The 17,665-nt window shown below is 39.9% G+C and overlaps 1 protein-coding gene across 1 annotated transcript in view; it reads left to right on the top strand.

Moving 5' to 3' along the window:
- The first annotated feature begins 1,875 nt into the window (after nt 1-1,875).
- The window catches only part of LOC119422390 (cytoplasmic phosphatidylinositol transfer protein 1), a 113,861-nt gene continuing 98,071 nt past the window's right edge, over nt 1,876-17,665 (top strand). The window contains exon 1 of the mRNA XM_037689754.1: nt 1,876-2,175. Within this exon, the coding sequence (XP_037545682.1) occupies nt 2,128-2,175 (48 nt within the window). The 5' untranslated portion in view covers nt 1,876-2,127. The remainder of the gene's footprint in view (nt 2,176-17,665) is intronic.

Here is a 17,665-nt window from a genome sequence, read left to right as displayed (position 1 = left end):
ACGCCACTCAGGTATGTGCGTGAATATTCTCAGTCATCCAGGACATTGTAAATAAAAAAAAAAAGTTCAAGACAAAAACAATAAAGTATAATGTAAAGTATAATAAATAAAGTCCAGTTATTTTTGTCTTGAACTTTTTTTGAATTTGTCATTATAGCCACGTTTACCTATTACATGATACTATGGCATGCTATACTGTTACTACTACTCTTCTACCATCTAGTGGCTGAAAATGGTACTGTTCTTTTTTCCCAGTCAGAATGAATGAAAACGGTCATATATCAGCCAAAAATGGGTTTATAAATGTGGAGGAAAAAAAATCCATAAATACATTGCTTCGGCCTATAAGTCGCAGGGCATGTAAATTATGCAAAAGCTGCGACTTATAGGCCGAAAAATACGGTAAATAAAACTGACCAAAGGGCAAGGTCCTTATTTTCCGACACCTGAAGTTGTTTTGAAAACTAAAAGACACACAGTCTCAATCCACTCCATGACTTGTTTACGTTTAATACGTGTTTTTCACTTAGGTGAATGTAGTTTTAGCAGCAGTGATTCATAGCAAACATTTAAATCGCCAAATTGGACTTTTATTTCTGGCGGTACATCGAACAACCACTACCAGTCTAGCAGCTTAGCCAACAAAGGTAATTTGTTTCCGGAATAGAAATTTCAAAATAAATCTTGTCCTGAAAGGCACACTTTTAAATATGTGTGTGTGTGTGTGTGTGTGTGTGTGAGAGAGAGAGAGAGAGAGAGAGAGAGAGAGCGAGAGAGAGAGAGAGAGAGAGAGAGAGAGAGAGAGAGAGAGAGAGAGAGATTTGCAAATATACTTTTAGTAAATTAAGTCATTCAGTTAATATATTTTGACTGATATTGTTTTCAGATATTCTAAAAGACTAGTTTTGCTAGGATTACAAAATTATGAAATAAAATAATTAGTTTTTACTTGATGCCGCTTTTGAATTGAACGATTTTCTGCTTTTGAAAAGTCTGTAACATCAGAACATTGCCTAGGTCAGACATTTTGTTTACAGTCTTATCATCTTTGAAAAATCTTTTGAAAACTGTTATAAAATCTAATTTTATTGATTAAATGATTTAGTAATTTGGGGAGTGGTGGCGGGCAGCACGATGGCACAGTTGGTAGAGCTGTCGCCTTTCAGCGAGCATGCCGCCCTGGTTCAAATACCAGCTGGGGGCCTCTTTGGGTGGAGTTTGCATGTTCTCTCCGTGCATGCGTCGGCGTTCTCCGAGTACTCCGGTTTCCTCCCACAGACCAAAAACATGCATGTTAGACTGATTGGTAACTCTAAATTGTCCCTAGTTTGTCTTGATATGTCCCTGTGATGGACTGGAGACCTGTCCAGAGTTTACCCCACCTCTTGCACATTGACTGCTGGACATGGGCACCAATGACCCTCATGACTCGAAAAGGAAGAAGTGGGTAAAAGATAATGGATGATGGATGGATGGGGATGGCACTGAGGTTAGAGTTTGATTTAATAGCGGCATTGGCTTGTGCATACCTTATCTGTGGTTTGTCTAAAACAGGTCTCTGTTGAAAATGAGTCTTCGTGACTCCATGAGACTAACCTTTATAAATAAATGTTGAATTAAAAAAAAATAGGACTCCATTGAATCCATGGATGATTTGCTACTGATACCATTGGTTAGACAACAAAGTTAGCTCAAATGTGACTAAATGTCAACATTATTTTCTCAAGCACCATATCAAGAAAAAAAAAAAGTTTCGTACCAACTCTGACCATATTGTTCTCTTATTTTGAAAGCGTTCAGTTTCACAGTTCCGGTCTTTCTCTGTGTTTACATCCTGCAGCTTCACGGATTAGCTCGGTGGGCGGGGCCAAGCCAGAAACGTTCGAGCTCATTTCTCCTCACGTTCAGTGCTGGAGAAAGTCCGTCCGCTGGTTCTGATGATAAAAGAAGTCAAGCGTAACTCGGGGTCCATTTTCTTACTCGGGCTGCCCACACATGTGCTGACACCTCTCCAGATATTACACGTATCCCGTCGGGCGGCGGAAGGAATTCTCATTTAGCTGCTGTGACACATTTGTAAAAAAAACAAAAAAAAAACACCGAATAGCGGGAACGAGAGGGGAGAAGATGTTAATGAAGGAGTACAGAATATGCATGCCTCTCACAGTAGAGGAGGTGAGTTTTCCTTTTATTTCGCCTCTTCTTTGTTTCTTATTATTTAGCCTGACTGGATAAAGCTTGGAGCTTTAATCACAGACGACCTTAAGCTAACTGTTATTCCCAACATGTGGCTTCAAAACATTTCTCATAAAGTGTAGGAAATGCTCAGATGAACTCTGCGCTTCATTGCAAAAAAAAAAAAAAAAAGTAAAGTCAATTGTCTTTATGTTTTTTTTTGCTCCACATCCCTCTATCCAAGCTTATCTTTCTAAACATGTGGAAGCCAGAGATAACAGTGTAAGCTATATATATAAAAAAACAAGACTTGTGTAAAGAAAATACCTTTTTTTTATGTAGCTGCAGGCTGCACACTGTTTTACACACTGTTTTACACACAGTGTGTAAAACAGGATCACTATCTGCTCAGCACCATGCACACACACACACACCATGCTCACATGTAAACACACTTGCAGTTGCATGCAAATTGCATTTTATTAACTCAATCAAGCCTTATTCGTTGCACATGACCACACTAACCCTGCACAGTCTACACTTATCTGCATTAGTGACCCTCTGCTGCACAGATTGATACCATTGTTTTGGGATTCTGTGGTTCCCACCATCTGATAGCACATGTGGACAATTAATTTCCTGTCCTGGTATGTGTACTGTACTCCTCCACTGTATCAATTATCACCTTTACCGTTACCGCTGCTTTGTCCTTTTCCATATCTTGTGTTGTTGTTTCTCTCAAAGCCACGAGATTGTTGTTAACTGGGAATTATAGTCTGCACCGTGCCATCGTATCAGTTCACGAACTGCAATGGAAACCCTGACGTGTGGATAATAGGAAATACTTGTAAAGATGACACTATTCAGAATATTCGGAGCGCGTTTTGTTAAGAGTTATTTACAGGAATGAAAGGAAGGGAGAGGTTTTCACTCCGATTTCCTTTCTCCCACTCGCTGGCTCTTAGACTGCTGATATGATTGGTTTCTCCGTTACTGTGTGTAACCTTACACACGACTGCGCCAGTTTTCTGCCTGTTTTCAGCTCGCTTTTAGAAGTCACGGCAGGATTTGAGGAAATCTCAGACTGGAGATATCTTTTTTTTTTCTTTTAAAGTGGATTGAGGCACATACTTTACATTTACAGTCTTGCAGAGGATTGGTTTTATACCCCAGCTCGTGTTATTGCCACAAAACTGCCGGTGGCATTTTTCTCAGCTCAGGCGACACCAAAATAGGCATTGACTCATTTAGAAATCCGAGTTCAAAAAGGAAATGTCACCTTTCTGATACAGTGAGAAATGCAGTGTCTATGAGAGGAACCACACGTGTAGGTTATGTGGGTCTTTGCACTGCTAAATGATTTTTCCATGCACTCAAACAGCCTCTGCCCATGCGTATATTTTGAGCCTAAAGCAGTAAGCACGTTCATGTTCCATCTGTTGTAAGGAGGTGGTTGTTTTGAGAAGCACGAAGAGTCAAATCAAAAGCTCAACGTGCGATCGAATTTGAACTTATTCCGCTTCAAAAACGTGAACCAAAGTCGTACCCAGTCAATAAACCTGATTACACGTAAACGGATCATTCTTTCACACGTTTCGAGCTTGTCGGCATGTTTTCTCTTTCCGAGTCCTTGACAACTCAAAAGACAAAAAAACAGCACACGACCTCAACAATATTGTTCCCCCTGCTTGTTAAAACGTCTTTAATCTATTTGTTTAATTTGAACAGACAATAAAAAGTTCAAACAAAGAAAGAGAAAACATAATAATAATAATAACAAATAGTCATGCCAATTGACATGCAACTTTACACAATTTGTTTGAGAAGGAGCAGGTAGACGATAAAGATCTTATGATTTCCTGCCCCAGTCAGACACATCAATATACAGTCATTTTAGTCTCCCCACGCCAAATAACCCCTTATAAGTAGGGATGCACGATATGGGATTTTTAGCCGATATGTTAAAACTTATTTGGCAGATACCGATATTTTAATATACGTTCCTTTGTCAGGACATAACCCTCTTATTTAGGCTTATTTGCTACAAAAATTGTGCAGCAGCTGTAAGAGCTGGTGACATATATTCAGTTACAGCCATATGATATGCATAGCCCTTTAACTTGTATTAAATGAAAAGTGTTAAATGTTATTTATTAGCATTAGTCACTTGTGATGCTGTCTCACTTGTGGAGGCTTGTTCCAGGTTCCTAGCTGCAGTGTGGGATCCTCTGCACTCCTGTGCATGAAGGACAGCAGTTTTAAGTTCAACGTTTTTGTCTATCCATTGTGCCGTAAGACTAATCATGCTAACGGGGCTAACACGACGTCCAAATGTCTGTGGTAAAACTCACCCAACAAGTCGTGCTGTCGGCTATTAGCTTCTCAATGACGTCAAAATGACAGCCTGTAAGTCGGGTAACTCTGCGTCGGAAAAATGTCTGCAACGGGGGACGATGTAGCGAGGTTCAACATAGTCCATAAATCTTCAGAATCCGACATCCTCACCAACGAAAAATAAAACTTCCACATTTTGAATTTTCCTCTCCACCGTGAGATCAGGTAGGCGCATGTGACGTCATTGCGTTGCGCTGCCGCTGCAGGCAAAAACAGCGCCTTTGATATCGGCAAGTTATTTTAATGGAATGGCCGACGTCCGATATTGAACTTTTAACGCTAATACCGGCCGATACCGATACCATGCTGATAATATCATGCATCCCTACTTATAATACTCCCACATTAAATGACACTTAAACCTCACATTCTCATTGTTGAATGTACAATTGTTTGCACATTATTAATTAACAGTAGCATTTTTGGACTTTGAAAGCTAGTGATGTGTTAGTGTTTGCAGAGGAAAAGCATGTCGCTTCTCCAGCTTAGAAGATGTCCAGCTTTTTCATCCTTATCTCATCCAAACTTCAACCTAAAATTGTGCTAAAGTAGTCCCTCGATTATCGCGGTGGTTACGTTCCACCCCCACCCCCCAACCCCCGCGATAGGTGAAAAACCGCTAAGTAGGAACGCTATATTTATTTTAGTGTTCATATATATTTTAAGTCTTTATAAACACTTCCCACTCTTGCAATGTTCTAAACTCTTAAACCTACAACATTTTAACAACACACGATTGGGCTCAGTTCCAGTTCTGCAGACCTACCCTGCAGCGACTTAGCCCACCGCCCCGTCCAGGTTGGTGTGCGCGTGGATAATTGAGCTTCAGGATTATTTGCGAGTTTCCTGCCAGTTCTGTGAGCTTAACAGGTAGCGTAGATTTGCATTGCAAAACTTTCCCTCTGTTTTGGCAGAAAGCAGCGGTCAGAAGCACTGTTGGCTTCTGGGTAGCGTAGTTTGACTGGCCTCACAGTAAAGGCTTATTAAAAGAAAACTACAAAATAGCAGCGCCTGTCCGAAGTTTTTTTTTTTTTTTTGTAAACTTTTTATCCTGTACCGTCCCAATCATGTGAGTAATATTAAAGTGGACAATCATTGAAAAACCTCAAAAGAGCGAGTCCGCGAATGTGGAACCGCGAATTAGCGAGGGACTACTTACTGTACATCGGCTGTGGGAAGCTTAAGTGCACAAATAGAAGGCAGCTTAAATTGGCTGTGTTTCATCTTGAATAAGTTTCTGAGTTAAAGAAGTCTTTTGAGTGAAAGGTGAAATGCCTTTGTAGGAGCAGGTGATAAATAAATAAATAAATATATTTGTGAATGGGTGTTGGGTCACGTGGGTAATCAGCTGTCTATATAGTAGGAACCTTTTCTTTGTGAGTTAGGTGTTCCACCCGAAAGGGGGAAACAGTTTTTTGACCACTGAATATGAACTAGATGTTGTCAACAGATGGAAACGTTGTGGAAATATGTATTGCCTTTAAATGGACACAGATGAAACGTAAAGAATAAATGGATGACCTGCAAACGAGCAAGGACGGCTCTGACTTTTAATTCATCTGACAAGGTAACAATTAGCGCGTCAACAATACCCCGGTGTATCACCTCAGTGGCTTAAAGCATTGGCTTGGCCTCTACAGCCTTCATGAAACAAGTAAGGAACTCCGTTTGTCTTTTATATTCAAGCATTTCAAATTGCCATTACCCAGTTGAATGAGAATCTCCATTTTACACCAACCGACGTATTAGAGGTGGGAAGGTCAACCATATTTTTCTTTGTCTTTTGTTATGATCTATAAATTCACACATGTTAATATTTCATTTAACTACAGTAAAAATATCTCATTTTGCTCTACAAGTTGTTTGACTTCTGTTTAATATCCCAACTAGCAAAATGCTATTAGTTATTCTTTGTTTTCTCCTCGTTCAAGAACAGAATTTTTTGTTGGTTGTCTTAAAATGCACCATTACCCTCTTTTCCCTAAAATTGTTTAAAATAAATGAAAACCTGGCTATATAGAAGAGCTGTAATCCTGTTGTTTTTAGACCAAAGTATATTAGAAATAAAACTAGAAAGTCCCTGGAAAAACTTTGAGAAATGTTGATTTGACAGATACCATGTGTTGGGGTTTCGCTGAGCTTCCACCATTCCAAATTTCAGCTCAGTATGGCAAAAACATCAATGAGTTAGTCTTTATTTTTGTTTAAGCTTTGGTGGCCATCATGGATTTTTGATTTGGATTCATTTTGTGATGGGGGACGTTCTCAGCTACAACCACACCAAATTTAAGTTGTATATGTGTAAAACTAGCCGAATTAAAGCCATTTAAATGTAGCTTTGGTGGCTATCTTGGATTTTTGATTTGCAATGAGGGTCTATGAAGGATCACTCTCAGCTACCAATACACCAACTTTTAGTTAAATAGCTCTAAAAAAAACCTCTGACTTATATCCATTTGAAATTAGCTTTGGTGGCCATCGTGGACCCGCTGTACGAGCTGATCTCCGACAAAAACATAATACAAAAAAATGTCTACACAAATGACAAAAGCCTATCATCTGCTTTAAAACATAACCGCTTTAGGCTTTTAATTTTTTAATCCCAGATTTTAACATACTTGCATTTAAAAGTGTACTCTGTCGCTGCTTCGTCCGCCATTATGTCCAGAATTTTCCTTCTGCCCGCAATGCATCTTGGGATAGGGTGGGCTGCGAAGGATACACGGGACCTGGTCTTCAAATCGGGGGAAAAGGAGGCCGCATTCGTGGGCCACATTGAAGGAGTCTTCGAATTGGGACAGGCCTCGGCGCATCGCTGTGACGTAAGCGGCCTTCAAATTCGGCCTTGGAAGGATGCAGCTGTTTTATTGGGACGCAGCTAAAGAATGACTGAGCTATTGTCAATTTAGAGATTTCAGAGGTAGCTGTGGCAGCCATCTTGATCCAGAATGCCTCCAAAAGTTAATCCGTGTTTTGTTCAGAAGCCTCTCACCTGTAGGTCATGTGACCTCACTGCGGCAGTGAGAAGCAGTTCAGATTTCCTGTCAGTGTTTTTCAATGAGAAAAATGGCGTATTTGTTAATTACGTCGCCATGGTAACTCAAAACGCCAATTAAAGTAATGGCACACATCACGGTGCCAAGCCAATTGTTTTGATATAACATTTGTGGGGGTACACGTTGTGGATCAGCCCGCATTAAAGTTGAAATACGAGCTAGACCCTTTTCAGGTGGATAATAATAGGAGGCTGCTCCCCTCCCCACCCAAAAACCAACAACAACAACAAAAACTTATGCCAATTTATTTAAATGTAGTGCAAACACTCCTGTTAAATGTAACCAGTATATTCAGGTAAATTTGTATTTAAGATAATTTCTTCAGTCACAGTTGTTGACGCTCCTCACATTCACGTCTAAATTGACAGATTGTACCTTTATAACACTCACGCCTGCAGTATCAGCACATGCTGAACTTCCTGGTTATAAGCTGCTACAGGAAAGAGGAAAAAAAACAACTTCCTTCACAACCCAGCCTATATTTAAACTGTGCACAAGTGAACTTGCTAAAAACAACCACTCTTAACATCTGCGTCATTTACGGCTGATGCAGCAATTTTATTGCATACTGTCGAGCTGACGGATCATTGTAAACGTTTTATGAATTATCTGTAATGAAGCCTAGACAGGCTGCCTAACTCAATTTATGGAGGTAATTAATTGCAAGTATAGTGGAAGTACAGAGTAACTGTATGCTTTGAATTACTGAACGCTGAAGGTTTTATAGTATTCTCCAACAGACAAAATGGTTTAGTATCATTTTTGAAAATAACTGGGAGTTTTTTAGTTATTAGTCCCATAACGTTTTTTTCTAATAAAGATGCAGCACAGTTTAAATGAGTCCCAGAATGAAGAGTTTTATTCTTTGTTTACTGTCCTAACTTGGTACAAATTCCCCTTATTGCTCCTGGGGAAACATGGGAGAAGCAGGGAGCTCTGTTTGCTCTTATCACGGCTGCACACGTTGCCCTGACTTTCCTTCTTCATCGCTTAAAGCTTGACTTGAAGTTTTCCTGCTTGTCCAAAGAGAAGGGATATGGTTGGAAAAGATGGCGTGGATAGAAAGTGCTGCATAAGGCTAAACTCTTGTGCCGACCAAAGAGATGAAGGCATGGAGATATGGAGGAGGAGTGAGGGTCATGCAGGAAGTTCTGGGAGATTTGTTTTTCTTTGAAGCTCCCCGCAGTCATGCTCTTAAATGTGGAGTCATGGGTACATGCAGGGTCACATCTCTTTGTGTATTGTCTTTGGGTGGAGATTACCGCCTGATGTTTGGCTGCGTTGCGTCATCTCAACCCTACTTACCACAGATGTTGGATTGGATGTCTGTACTGTGTTTATACAAGTTGAACACACTCCATGTGCACTGAAAAAGCCCTTCAGTGTACAAGCTGTTCTATGAGCATCCGTGCTCTTAATCATCTCTTTCTTGTCCCAATTTGTGCTTAATGCTTTACAACCGCCGTTTCCCTTCCACACTCTGAAATTTTCTTCATTTCGTCTTTGAAGGGTTTCTTTGAAACCCTGGAAATAATCAAACGGTGATTGTTTTCAAATAGGATTTAAGTCTGGGTCTTGCATTTTCACTTTCTTTTTTTTTTTTTTGCTTATGGTTTTGGCTTTCAAATTGAAAACTCCTTTAGCTACATGGAAAATAGCCGCTTTCCTCCTAGGGTTGCATACGCTTTGTAATTGCTTTTAAATGTTTCACTGTTGTAAACTTGCAATCCCCATTCAAGAGTCTAATCACTGGATATGTTGAAAACATTCTCAGTTAGTTCATTTTTTACTATACAAAGCAAAGAATGTTCAGTTCGGTGAGTTGGAGTTTAGTCACATCATAGCTTTTGTGTTTGAGTACTGGCTTTCACAAGATTTATATGTAACACTACCATGAACCACTTAAAAGAGAAAAGGATTATTTCTTAGTTAAGTACCCTGGGAATAATGTTTCTCTTGCTTGCAGAGCCATTCATCAGACTCTGTGCCTTCTTTTTCTTTTTTCTCTGGAAAGTTTCAGGAGAGGGTTTCTCTTTTCCAGGAGACTCATTAAATGTGCTACTTCTCCTGCCATGTGTGGCTTCCAGCACTCTGTCTAATTTGACATGCACATTGTTTAAGAGCACCCGAAAAATGCAGACGAGTCACAATGGCCCAACCCTTCGACTGACCTGAGTCACTGTGTGTCCACAAGCTGCACCTTTGCTTTCTAATCATAGTCTTTTGTTGCTGAATCTTTTGGTCTTTTTATCACAAACACAATTTCATGCTCTGTTAGCTTCATTTATGTGTCAGAAAGCAATGGAGACTTACTCACAGAATGTGGCTGAATAAGCTTTCACAATTATATGGGATTTTGTTGGTGGGAAATAAAACTAAAGCAGGTCATCTTGAATTTCAGTGGGTTTTATCGACTTGAAGACATTCAACAAAGACTGAGGGGAGAAAAGGAATCCATTTATGGCTGAATGAAATAAATACTTGTCTGTGTTGTCTGTTTTAACATAATGATGTAGTCCTTGCCTGTTCTGAATGATAGCTCAAGCTCTGGTATAAATCAAAATGAATAGAGTTAAATACCTTAAGATTTAAAACAGCATTTGCTGGAACTGTTAGGAATGTTGCAGTAGATTTTTAGATGGTTGAAATTCACTGTAAGACATCAAGTGCGCCACAGTATGGCAGTACTGACAGGACTTCTACTCGCCGTTTTATTTATTCCTGTTGTTGTTGTTGTTTTTTTTTACTTTGCTGCATCTACACTGTACACCCACGCTATGGGTATGACCGTGACACACTTTTGGAATTTTGTGTGTTGCTGCCTTGCCATCGTGCCAACATGGTTCCGTTCCCGGTCCCCTTCCAGCCTCAGGCTCCGGTCTGTCATGGCGGTCGTCTCCATGATCCTCCATCTGCCTGCACGGACCAAACTCTACGTAACAGTTCTGTTCTTCAGGGAAACTGCAATGTTCTGTGTCTGCTGGACCCAGTTCTGGAAGGCAGTCATCGTCCGTTGCCGCGGTCGTTATTATCATCATGCTGCTAACGGGACCGCGCTGCTAGCATGACCATGCCGTTAACAGAACCACACTGCTAACAGTACCATGCTGCCAAAAGAACTTCACTGCTAACAGAACTTCACTGGTAACAGTACCATGGTGCTAACAGAACCTCATTGCTAACAGAACCTCACTGCTGACAGAACCTCACTGCTAACAGAACCTCACTGCTAACAGAACCACACTGCTAACAGTACCATGGTGCTAACAGAACCACACTGCTAACAGTACCATGGTGCTAACAGAACCTCACTGCTAACAGTACCATGGTGCTAACAGAACCTCACTGCTAACAGAACCTCACTGCTAACAGTACCATGGTGCTAACAGAACCTCACTGCTAACAGAACCTCACTGCTAACATTCAACCTTTATTTAGACAGGTAAATCCCATTGAGCCTCGAGGACTCATTTACAAGAGAGACCCGATTTCATCAAAGAATGATGACAACAATGGACAACAGCAACAACAATAGACAGTTATAAAAAGGCATACAGATTTTTTTTTTTTTTTTACAAATAAGATGGCTGAAAAGAAAAGTAACAAAAACAGCTAGATTCTAAGGCGAATGTAGAAAACTAACAACAGGAACATGTCTGCATTGGTCCCTGCCAGGAGTCCAACAGATTCTTAAAGTTACTTAGAGAGGTCAAGGTCGAGCGCTTCAAATCTTTTTGTAAGATATTCCAGGAAACAGGAGCGGAGTAGGAGAAGGCCCTTTTGCCTAGTTCAGTCCGCACTGAGGGAACACTGCAGGTAATAATGTCCTGAGAGCGCATGCCGTAGCTGCACTCACGCAGAGACAAGTAGGAGGAGATGTATGAAGGCAACAGACCAAGAAGTGATTTAAAGATGAAAATATACCAGTGAGAGAGTCTGCGTGAAGTTAATGATGTCCAGTTAACCAGTGAATACAGGGTGCAGTGGTGGGTACGATAATCACAGCCAGTTACGAATCTTAGTGCACCATGATAGACAGCATCCAACATCTGCAGGGTTCTTGTAGGAGCATTCATGTAAATAATGTCACCGTAATCAATGGAGGGAAGGAAAGTCACAGATACAAGGCATTTCCTAGCATTCAGAGTTAGACAGGTTCTGTTTCTGAAAAAGAAACCCAGTTTACCTTTCAGTTTCTTTACTAAGTTTTCCACATGGAGCTTAAAAGAGAGATGCGAGTCAACCAAGATACCCAAATATTTATAGGAATCAACAAACTCAATGGGGACACCATTTGAGGATGAAATCAGAGGAAGAACTGCTGGGACTGACTTCCTATTTGAAAAAAAGCATCCCTTTGGTTTTGTCGGTATTTAGGACAAGTTTGAGGCGGAACAAATCAGACTGGATGATCTTGAATGCAGATTTCAAAAGCTGGAAAGCCTTTTCAACTGTTTTAGCTTGGCAATAAACAACTGTGTCAGCAGCATAGAAATGTATGGATGCATTAGGGATGTTTTGACCTACATTACCTATGTAGATTGTAAGGAGGGTGGGTCCTAAGGCTGAGCCTTGTGGTACACCATTGTTGACTGTTAAATAACTGGAGGAAGTACCATTTTGTTGAACACATTGCTTCTGGTCTGAGAGATAGTTAGAGAACCAACTAATGGTGCATTCTGAGAAACCAATTTCTGAGAGCTTATGACACAAGATGCTATGATAACAGAACCACACTGCTAACAGTACCATGGTGCTAACAGAACCTCACTGCTAACAGAACCACACTGCTAACAGTACCATGACGCTAATAGTACCATTCTGCTGTAGATTTATTTATTTTTCACTTTTGGCGACTTGCTTTTGTATTTTTGTTGCATGTTTTGATATTTCTTGTTGTTTTAGTGAGTTGAGACGGTTCTTCTCGTCCTGAGCATTTCATTGCATTGTTGGCCTCGTGTTGATCTGCATATGACAATAAACCTAAACGTCTTAAACGGTCCCTGATTTGAGTAGTTGTTAGCTTGTCTCCCCTACAACTATTCCCATAGTATATCAATGCTACCTAATTGTAAAATATAAATATCTGCTTAGAAACATAAGCTAGGAAAAATCTCCTTTCAAGGCATCAGCTGCTGCAGGCAATGGATACTTCTAGGCATTCCAATTTTTGACTACAATGAACACGGTTAATTATTTTCTGGCAGTAATGAAGTAACACAATTGAATAAGCGAGCTGGTTTTCTGTATTGATGTTAAACAAGTTTTATGATGGTACTATTTTTCATCTTTGAGATCCTGCAGTGACTTTAGTTCAGAGAAGCTGGTTGTTAGGGTAGTATTGGCAGGCAGAGAAAGTAGATGTGTTGATTTGTATAGTGATGACTTTATAAATGGAGGATGTGGGGCTGTCTGTTGGATGAATGACCGGACGGCTGGCTGGAACAGCACCTGGGTTGCTGGCTCAGGCTGACATTTTTCAAAGCATTAGCCTCCTTACAAGTGTCAAGAGTCGTTTGAGTGCACACAGTTGGGTGTAAATTGCACACTTACATTTACACAACTGTTTGGACAGGGAACCAAAGAGAAAACTAATCAAACCTTTTGTCAAAAGGTAGTCTGAACAAAAAGGAGCAGTGAACATACTATATTGAAGTGAATTTATAAAATACTTTAATGGAAGGATAAAAGTATTTGAGTCTTTTTCCTTTAAGGGTTTTCTGTCATACGAACATGGAAGTGTTTTGTTGTAGACATTGTATCAGCCCTCAAGCATGACATTGACAGTTTGAACCATTTCATGCACATTACCTTTCATGGGTTGAGGCATTATTGACTGACTGGGTTAAGTGCAGACAGTGGTGTTTCTTTCCACTGTGTGCTTATTCATGTGGGAGAAAAACAATTGTCAACAACTGCTGGTTTGTTTAAAGACCCTATTTTAACAAGGACTTTTCAATTTTGTTGGTGCCCTAATGTCCCAGAGCATATTTCCTTGATGCCGACAGGAACTTTTATAATTAACCACAGGCCAGAGAGCTTAAAAGCACCAACAATTATGCTGCATAGCAGGTCAGTTGTTTTACAAATATTTTTTTCCTTTGTTTTTGTAATGAAAGAGGACAAAGGACAAATCTCATTTCTGAGTGTTAACCCTCCCCTAAAACTAGTTATCAAGCTTGCAACAGACTTTGGTATACACTTAAAAATGCTTAAGTAAGCGTTAACATGCATGCATGTGTGTGTGTATGTGAACATGCAAAGCGTATGGGTAGGGGGAAGGGTGAAATGGGATTTGACGTTTGGCCTAAGTCTGTGGAGGATTAGGTCCTTTTGCGTTTGATATGAATGTCATAAAGCATCTGTATGGTCTGCGTATGCAAAATAATTGGGACCACGTTGACATACAGATACTTGCTTTTGTAATATTTTGGATTAGCTAATATATGAGTCATGGATCTACAGTTTGACACTCCAGACCAAAAGGTGGTGATAATGCGCTGGTTTGTCAAATATCTTTTATCTAGAAATTCAATGCATTTTATACATTGATTTGTTCCTAGTAAGAAAATGTACAAATATGGATAACGCTTACCCACACACCATATCTTTTTTTTTTGGTTTGTTTTCTCTTCTGCAAATGAACTATGCATAAATTATATTAAGTTTTCATGTAACCAAAGTAGTAATACTGCACCACAAATATCTTGCATAAGCAGATCTCATTCAAAAGATGTTTATATATATATATATTGACTTTGAGTTTGGTTAGGAAATGGGTCCTGTTAGATGCTGTTTTTTTTGGTTTTGTTTTGTTTCTTGGTGCGGTGCATGGCTCTTTTAGCCATCTGGTAAACATGACAATGCTATGATTCAATCAACATCTCATTTACTGTCATTTACTCTTCTAGAGGAAACCATCATGGGTTGTGATAGACAATTATCCTCGAATGAGGACTATTCTCATTTCCTTGATGACTGTCTGTATCAACAGTGTTTTGTATCACTGGATGCATATTTTCTATTATTAGAAAAGATGTTTCAAAGCATAAAAAAATACATGAGGTTGTCGGGCCTTGCAGACCGATACTCTGAAACTTAATGATTGAGTCACCTATAGGATTGTTTTTATTGTAAACTCATACATGTTAAAATGTGCTTGTTTGTATTATTTACCAGTGACGCAACGCATGCAGTCATCACCGAACTGTGCGCATCATCTCTATTTTGTCTCCTGCTGAGACACCAAACTGGTAAAGCTGCATATACCATATTTTTCAGTCTATAAGTCACAGTTTTTTTGCATAATTTACATGCCCTTCAGCTTATAGACCGAAGCAACATATTTATGGATTATTTCCCATATTTATGAACCAATTATTGGCTGATATGACCGTTTTCATTCATTCTGACATAAAAAATAGAACACTACAATTTTCAGCCACTAGATGGCAGTAGATCTGTATGGCATGTCATTGTGTCACGTAATAGGTAAAAGTGGCTAATAACGACCGAATCGGCTTGCCATAGTTTGCCACCGTCGTCTGCTTGGAGCAACCGTCAGATCAGCTTCATTTCATTGCACCGCCCTGGCGAAATGCAGCTAATTTGACCACTGAAGTGCATTTTTTAAGTAAAAGTTCAACTGAGACACACCTTTACTATAAAGTTGAGCAAACAAATAATTGTTTTTAGGTGGTTATCTTGTTAAATTTTGAAGAAATGGACAGCGAGTCGCCCTCTGCGTGTTCATGTTTCTGCGTATCGGCTTTTGAAAATGCATCTGATTTGACCGTCAAATTGCATTTATTAAGGAAAAGTTTGACTGAGACACACCTTTGCTAGGAGGCCATCTTTGTGAAAAGAAATCATCCATCGTTAAACAGGGGTGGAGGCCTCCGGGTTCAACTGTCCCCCTCTTACAATGCTGTGATTGCTAGTATCACTCAGCCCTCTGTGAACAGTAAACAGCCATCAGTGTGCTAATGATCCATTGTTAGGCTGATGGTCCTTCTTGAGCATGTGATCAGCTGGTTTTGGTTGTCAGCAGCAAACTGGTTGATCCACTCTGAGACGGTGCTATTTAAGAGACTGAGCTGAATACAGCACCTCAGACTGAGGAAGTCTCTTGGATGAGAGACGAAACGTTTTTACATTTTTTGTTGATTTGCTTTGTTTTGTTTTTTTTGAATGTCCAGAGGACCAGATTTAACTTTTTTTAGACCTTTGCTATAATTTCGAGCAAACAAATAATTGTTTTTAAGTGTTAATTTTGTTAAATTCTTGTTAAAGTCCTCCTGTGCACGCTCCCACGTCCACCATTTGGCAGCCAATCAATTTTTGGCACAACACTGGCCCACCTTTCCAGGTTCGGCCCACCTTTCCGGACTCGGCCCACATTTCCGGACTCGGCCCACATTTCCGGGTTGTCAGCGGTGACGCGTAACAAACGCGACTTGTCAGCGGTGATGCATAATAGATGCGACGTATACTGCGAAACGACGCATTTACGAATTTTTCCACTTTATTAGACATATTTGGACTGATGCGACGTATAAGGCGGTGCAACGTTTACGGCAGAAAATACGGTACTTGGATGTGTTGTGAGCTAAATAACGAACTTGTTTCTAACTTTGTGGAAGACAGGGACAACCAAAGGATTTTTAGGTTTTAGAAGCAAACGTCTTGATGTAATGAAGTTGTCAGATTTTATTTAGGAGTTGCATGATGTGCTCATTTGTGTTTATTTGTTTACATAAATCAGCGCAGCAGTTCCATTTTTATTACATTTGTGTTGTGTCCTCTTCTTGTCCATGTGTAGGCATGAAACAGCTTTGTGTGGAGCTGTCTCCCCCCCCCCCCCCCAATCCATTATCTCTCTGCTGCGCTAACGAATCACAGGAGGGATAAAAGACCATTTTTTACTGGCAGCCACAGTCTGAAGGCAGCTGCTAAATCTGTAAAACGTGTGCTGAAAATGGAAACAAAGCAGCTGATTATTTAGACCAAAGCAGCTTCTGTTTTTCTCTTAAAAAATCTTTTCAGAAGCTGCGCACTGTTTGTTACAGTGGGTTCACACTGTATCTCAGGAAGGGCTAAAAGAGCATGCTGAGAATATTAATATAAAAAGCTTATTTTTTGACGTTTTCAATACAGTCTATCACAGAAATGAGGGAGAAAAAAAACTTTCTTTTTGCGAACGTAATTTATTCATGTAAAACAAAATTTTGCAAAACTATGATAAAAACAAGGTAATAAAATAATGTGAGCGATGACACTCAAAGCCTGTTTGCAGCGTTTAACAGCATGCTCATTTGATACTCTCAGTCAAGTGCTTTCGATTCTCGACTGTTTATCTAAAGAAGTTTTGCAGACTGTGGTTGAGCAGCGCTGGCAGGAAACAAGACCAGAGCGAAATGGAAAACTGTTTTTTGCTTGAATGTGGTTTGGCCTGTGCAGCAATACGAGAACCAACTTATGTCAAGGTTACATGTTGTAAATCAAATAATAAATGAATGTAAATATACATTTGTATTTATATATCTTTGTGTGTGAGGCTGGGGTAGCTTCTTGGTCAGTATGGCAGTCTCATAATTCTTCATATATACAGTATTTTATATAATATACACATTAGTTCCTCGCTACTTTGTGGTTCGTTTTTCGCTGACTTGCTTTATCGTGGTTTTTCAAAATAAGTTTGGACATGCCACATAATTGTCTGATTGATGGACGAGCTGCACGATCGGCATGGAAGTTTTATTTAAAATAAATTATTTTAAATTGTTTAGCACCTCCTGCACCTCTGTGCAGCCCCCATTGCAGAATAAGCGCCGTGCTGTAGCTGATCAGCTGTTCTCCGTGCAGAGCGAGAAGTGGGCGTGGCCAAGAACGTTTACAGGTGGCTTAGAGCAGCGGAGGCAGAGAGAGGGAAATCATGACTTTCTTTGGACATTCTTTTTTTTCTCTTTTATAGCTTTCGAGTTTAGAAACGTTTAAAATGTTGCAATAGTGTGGGAAGGGTTTAAAACGCCTTTTTATAT

This window comes from Nematolebias whitei, chromosome 16 (genome assembly GCF_014905685.2).
Source record: "Nematolebias whitei isolate Nwh7 chromosome 16, NemWhi1, whole genome shotgun sequence".
Classification (NCBI taxonomy): Eukaryota; Metazoa; Chordata; class Actinopteri; order Cyprinodontiformes; family Rivulidae; genus Nematolebias; species Nematolebias whitei.
Note: the sequence above shows the minus strand (reverse complement) of the source record. Positions and strands in the feature narration are given on the sequence as shown.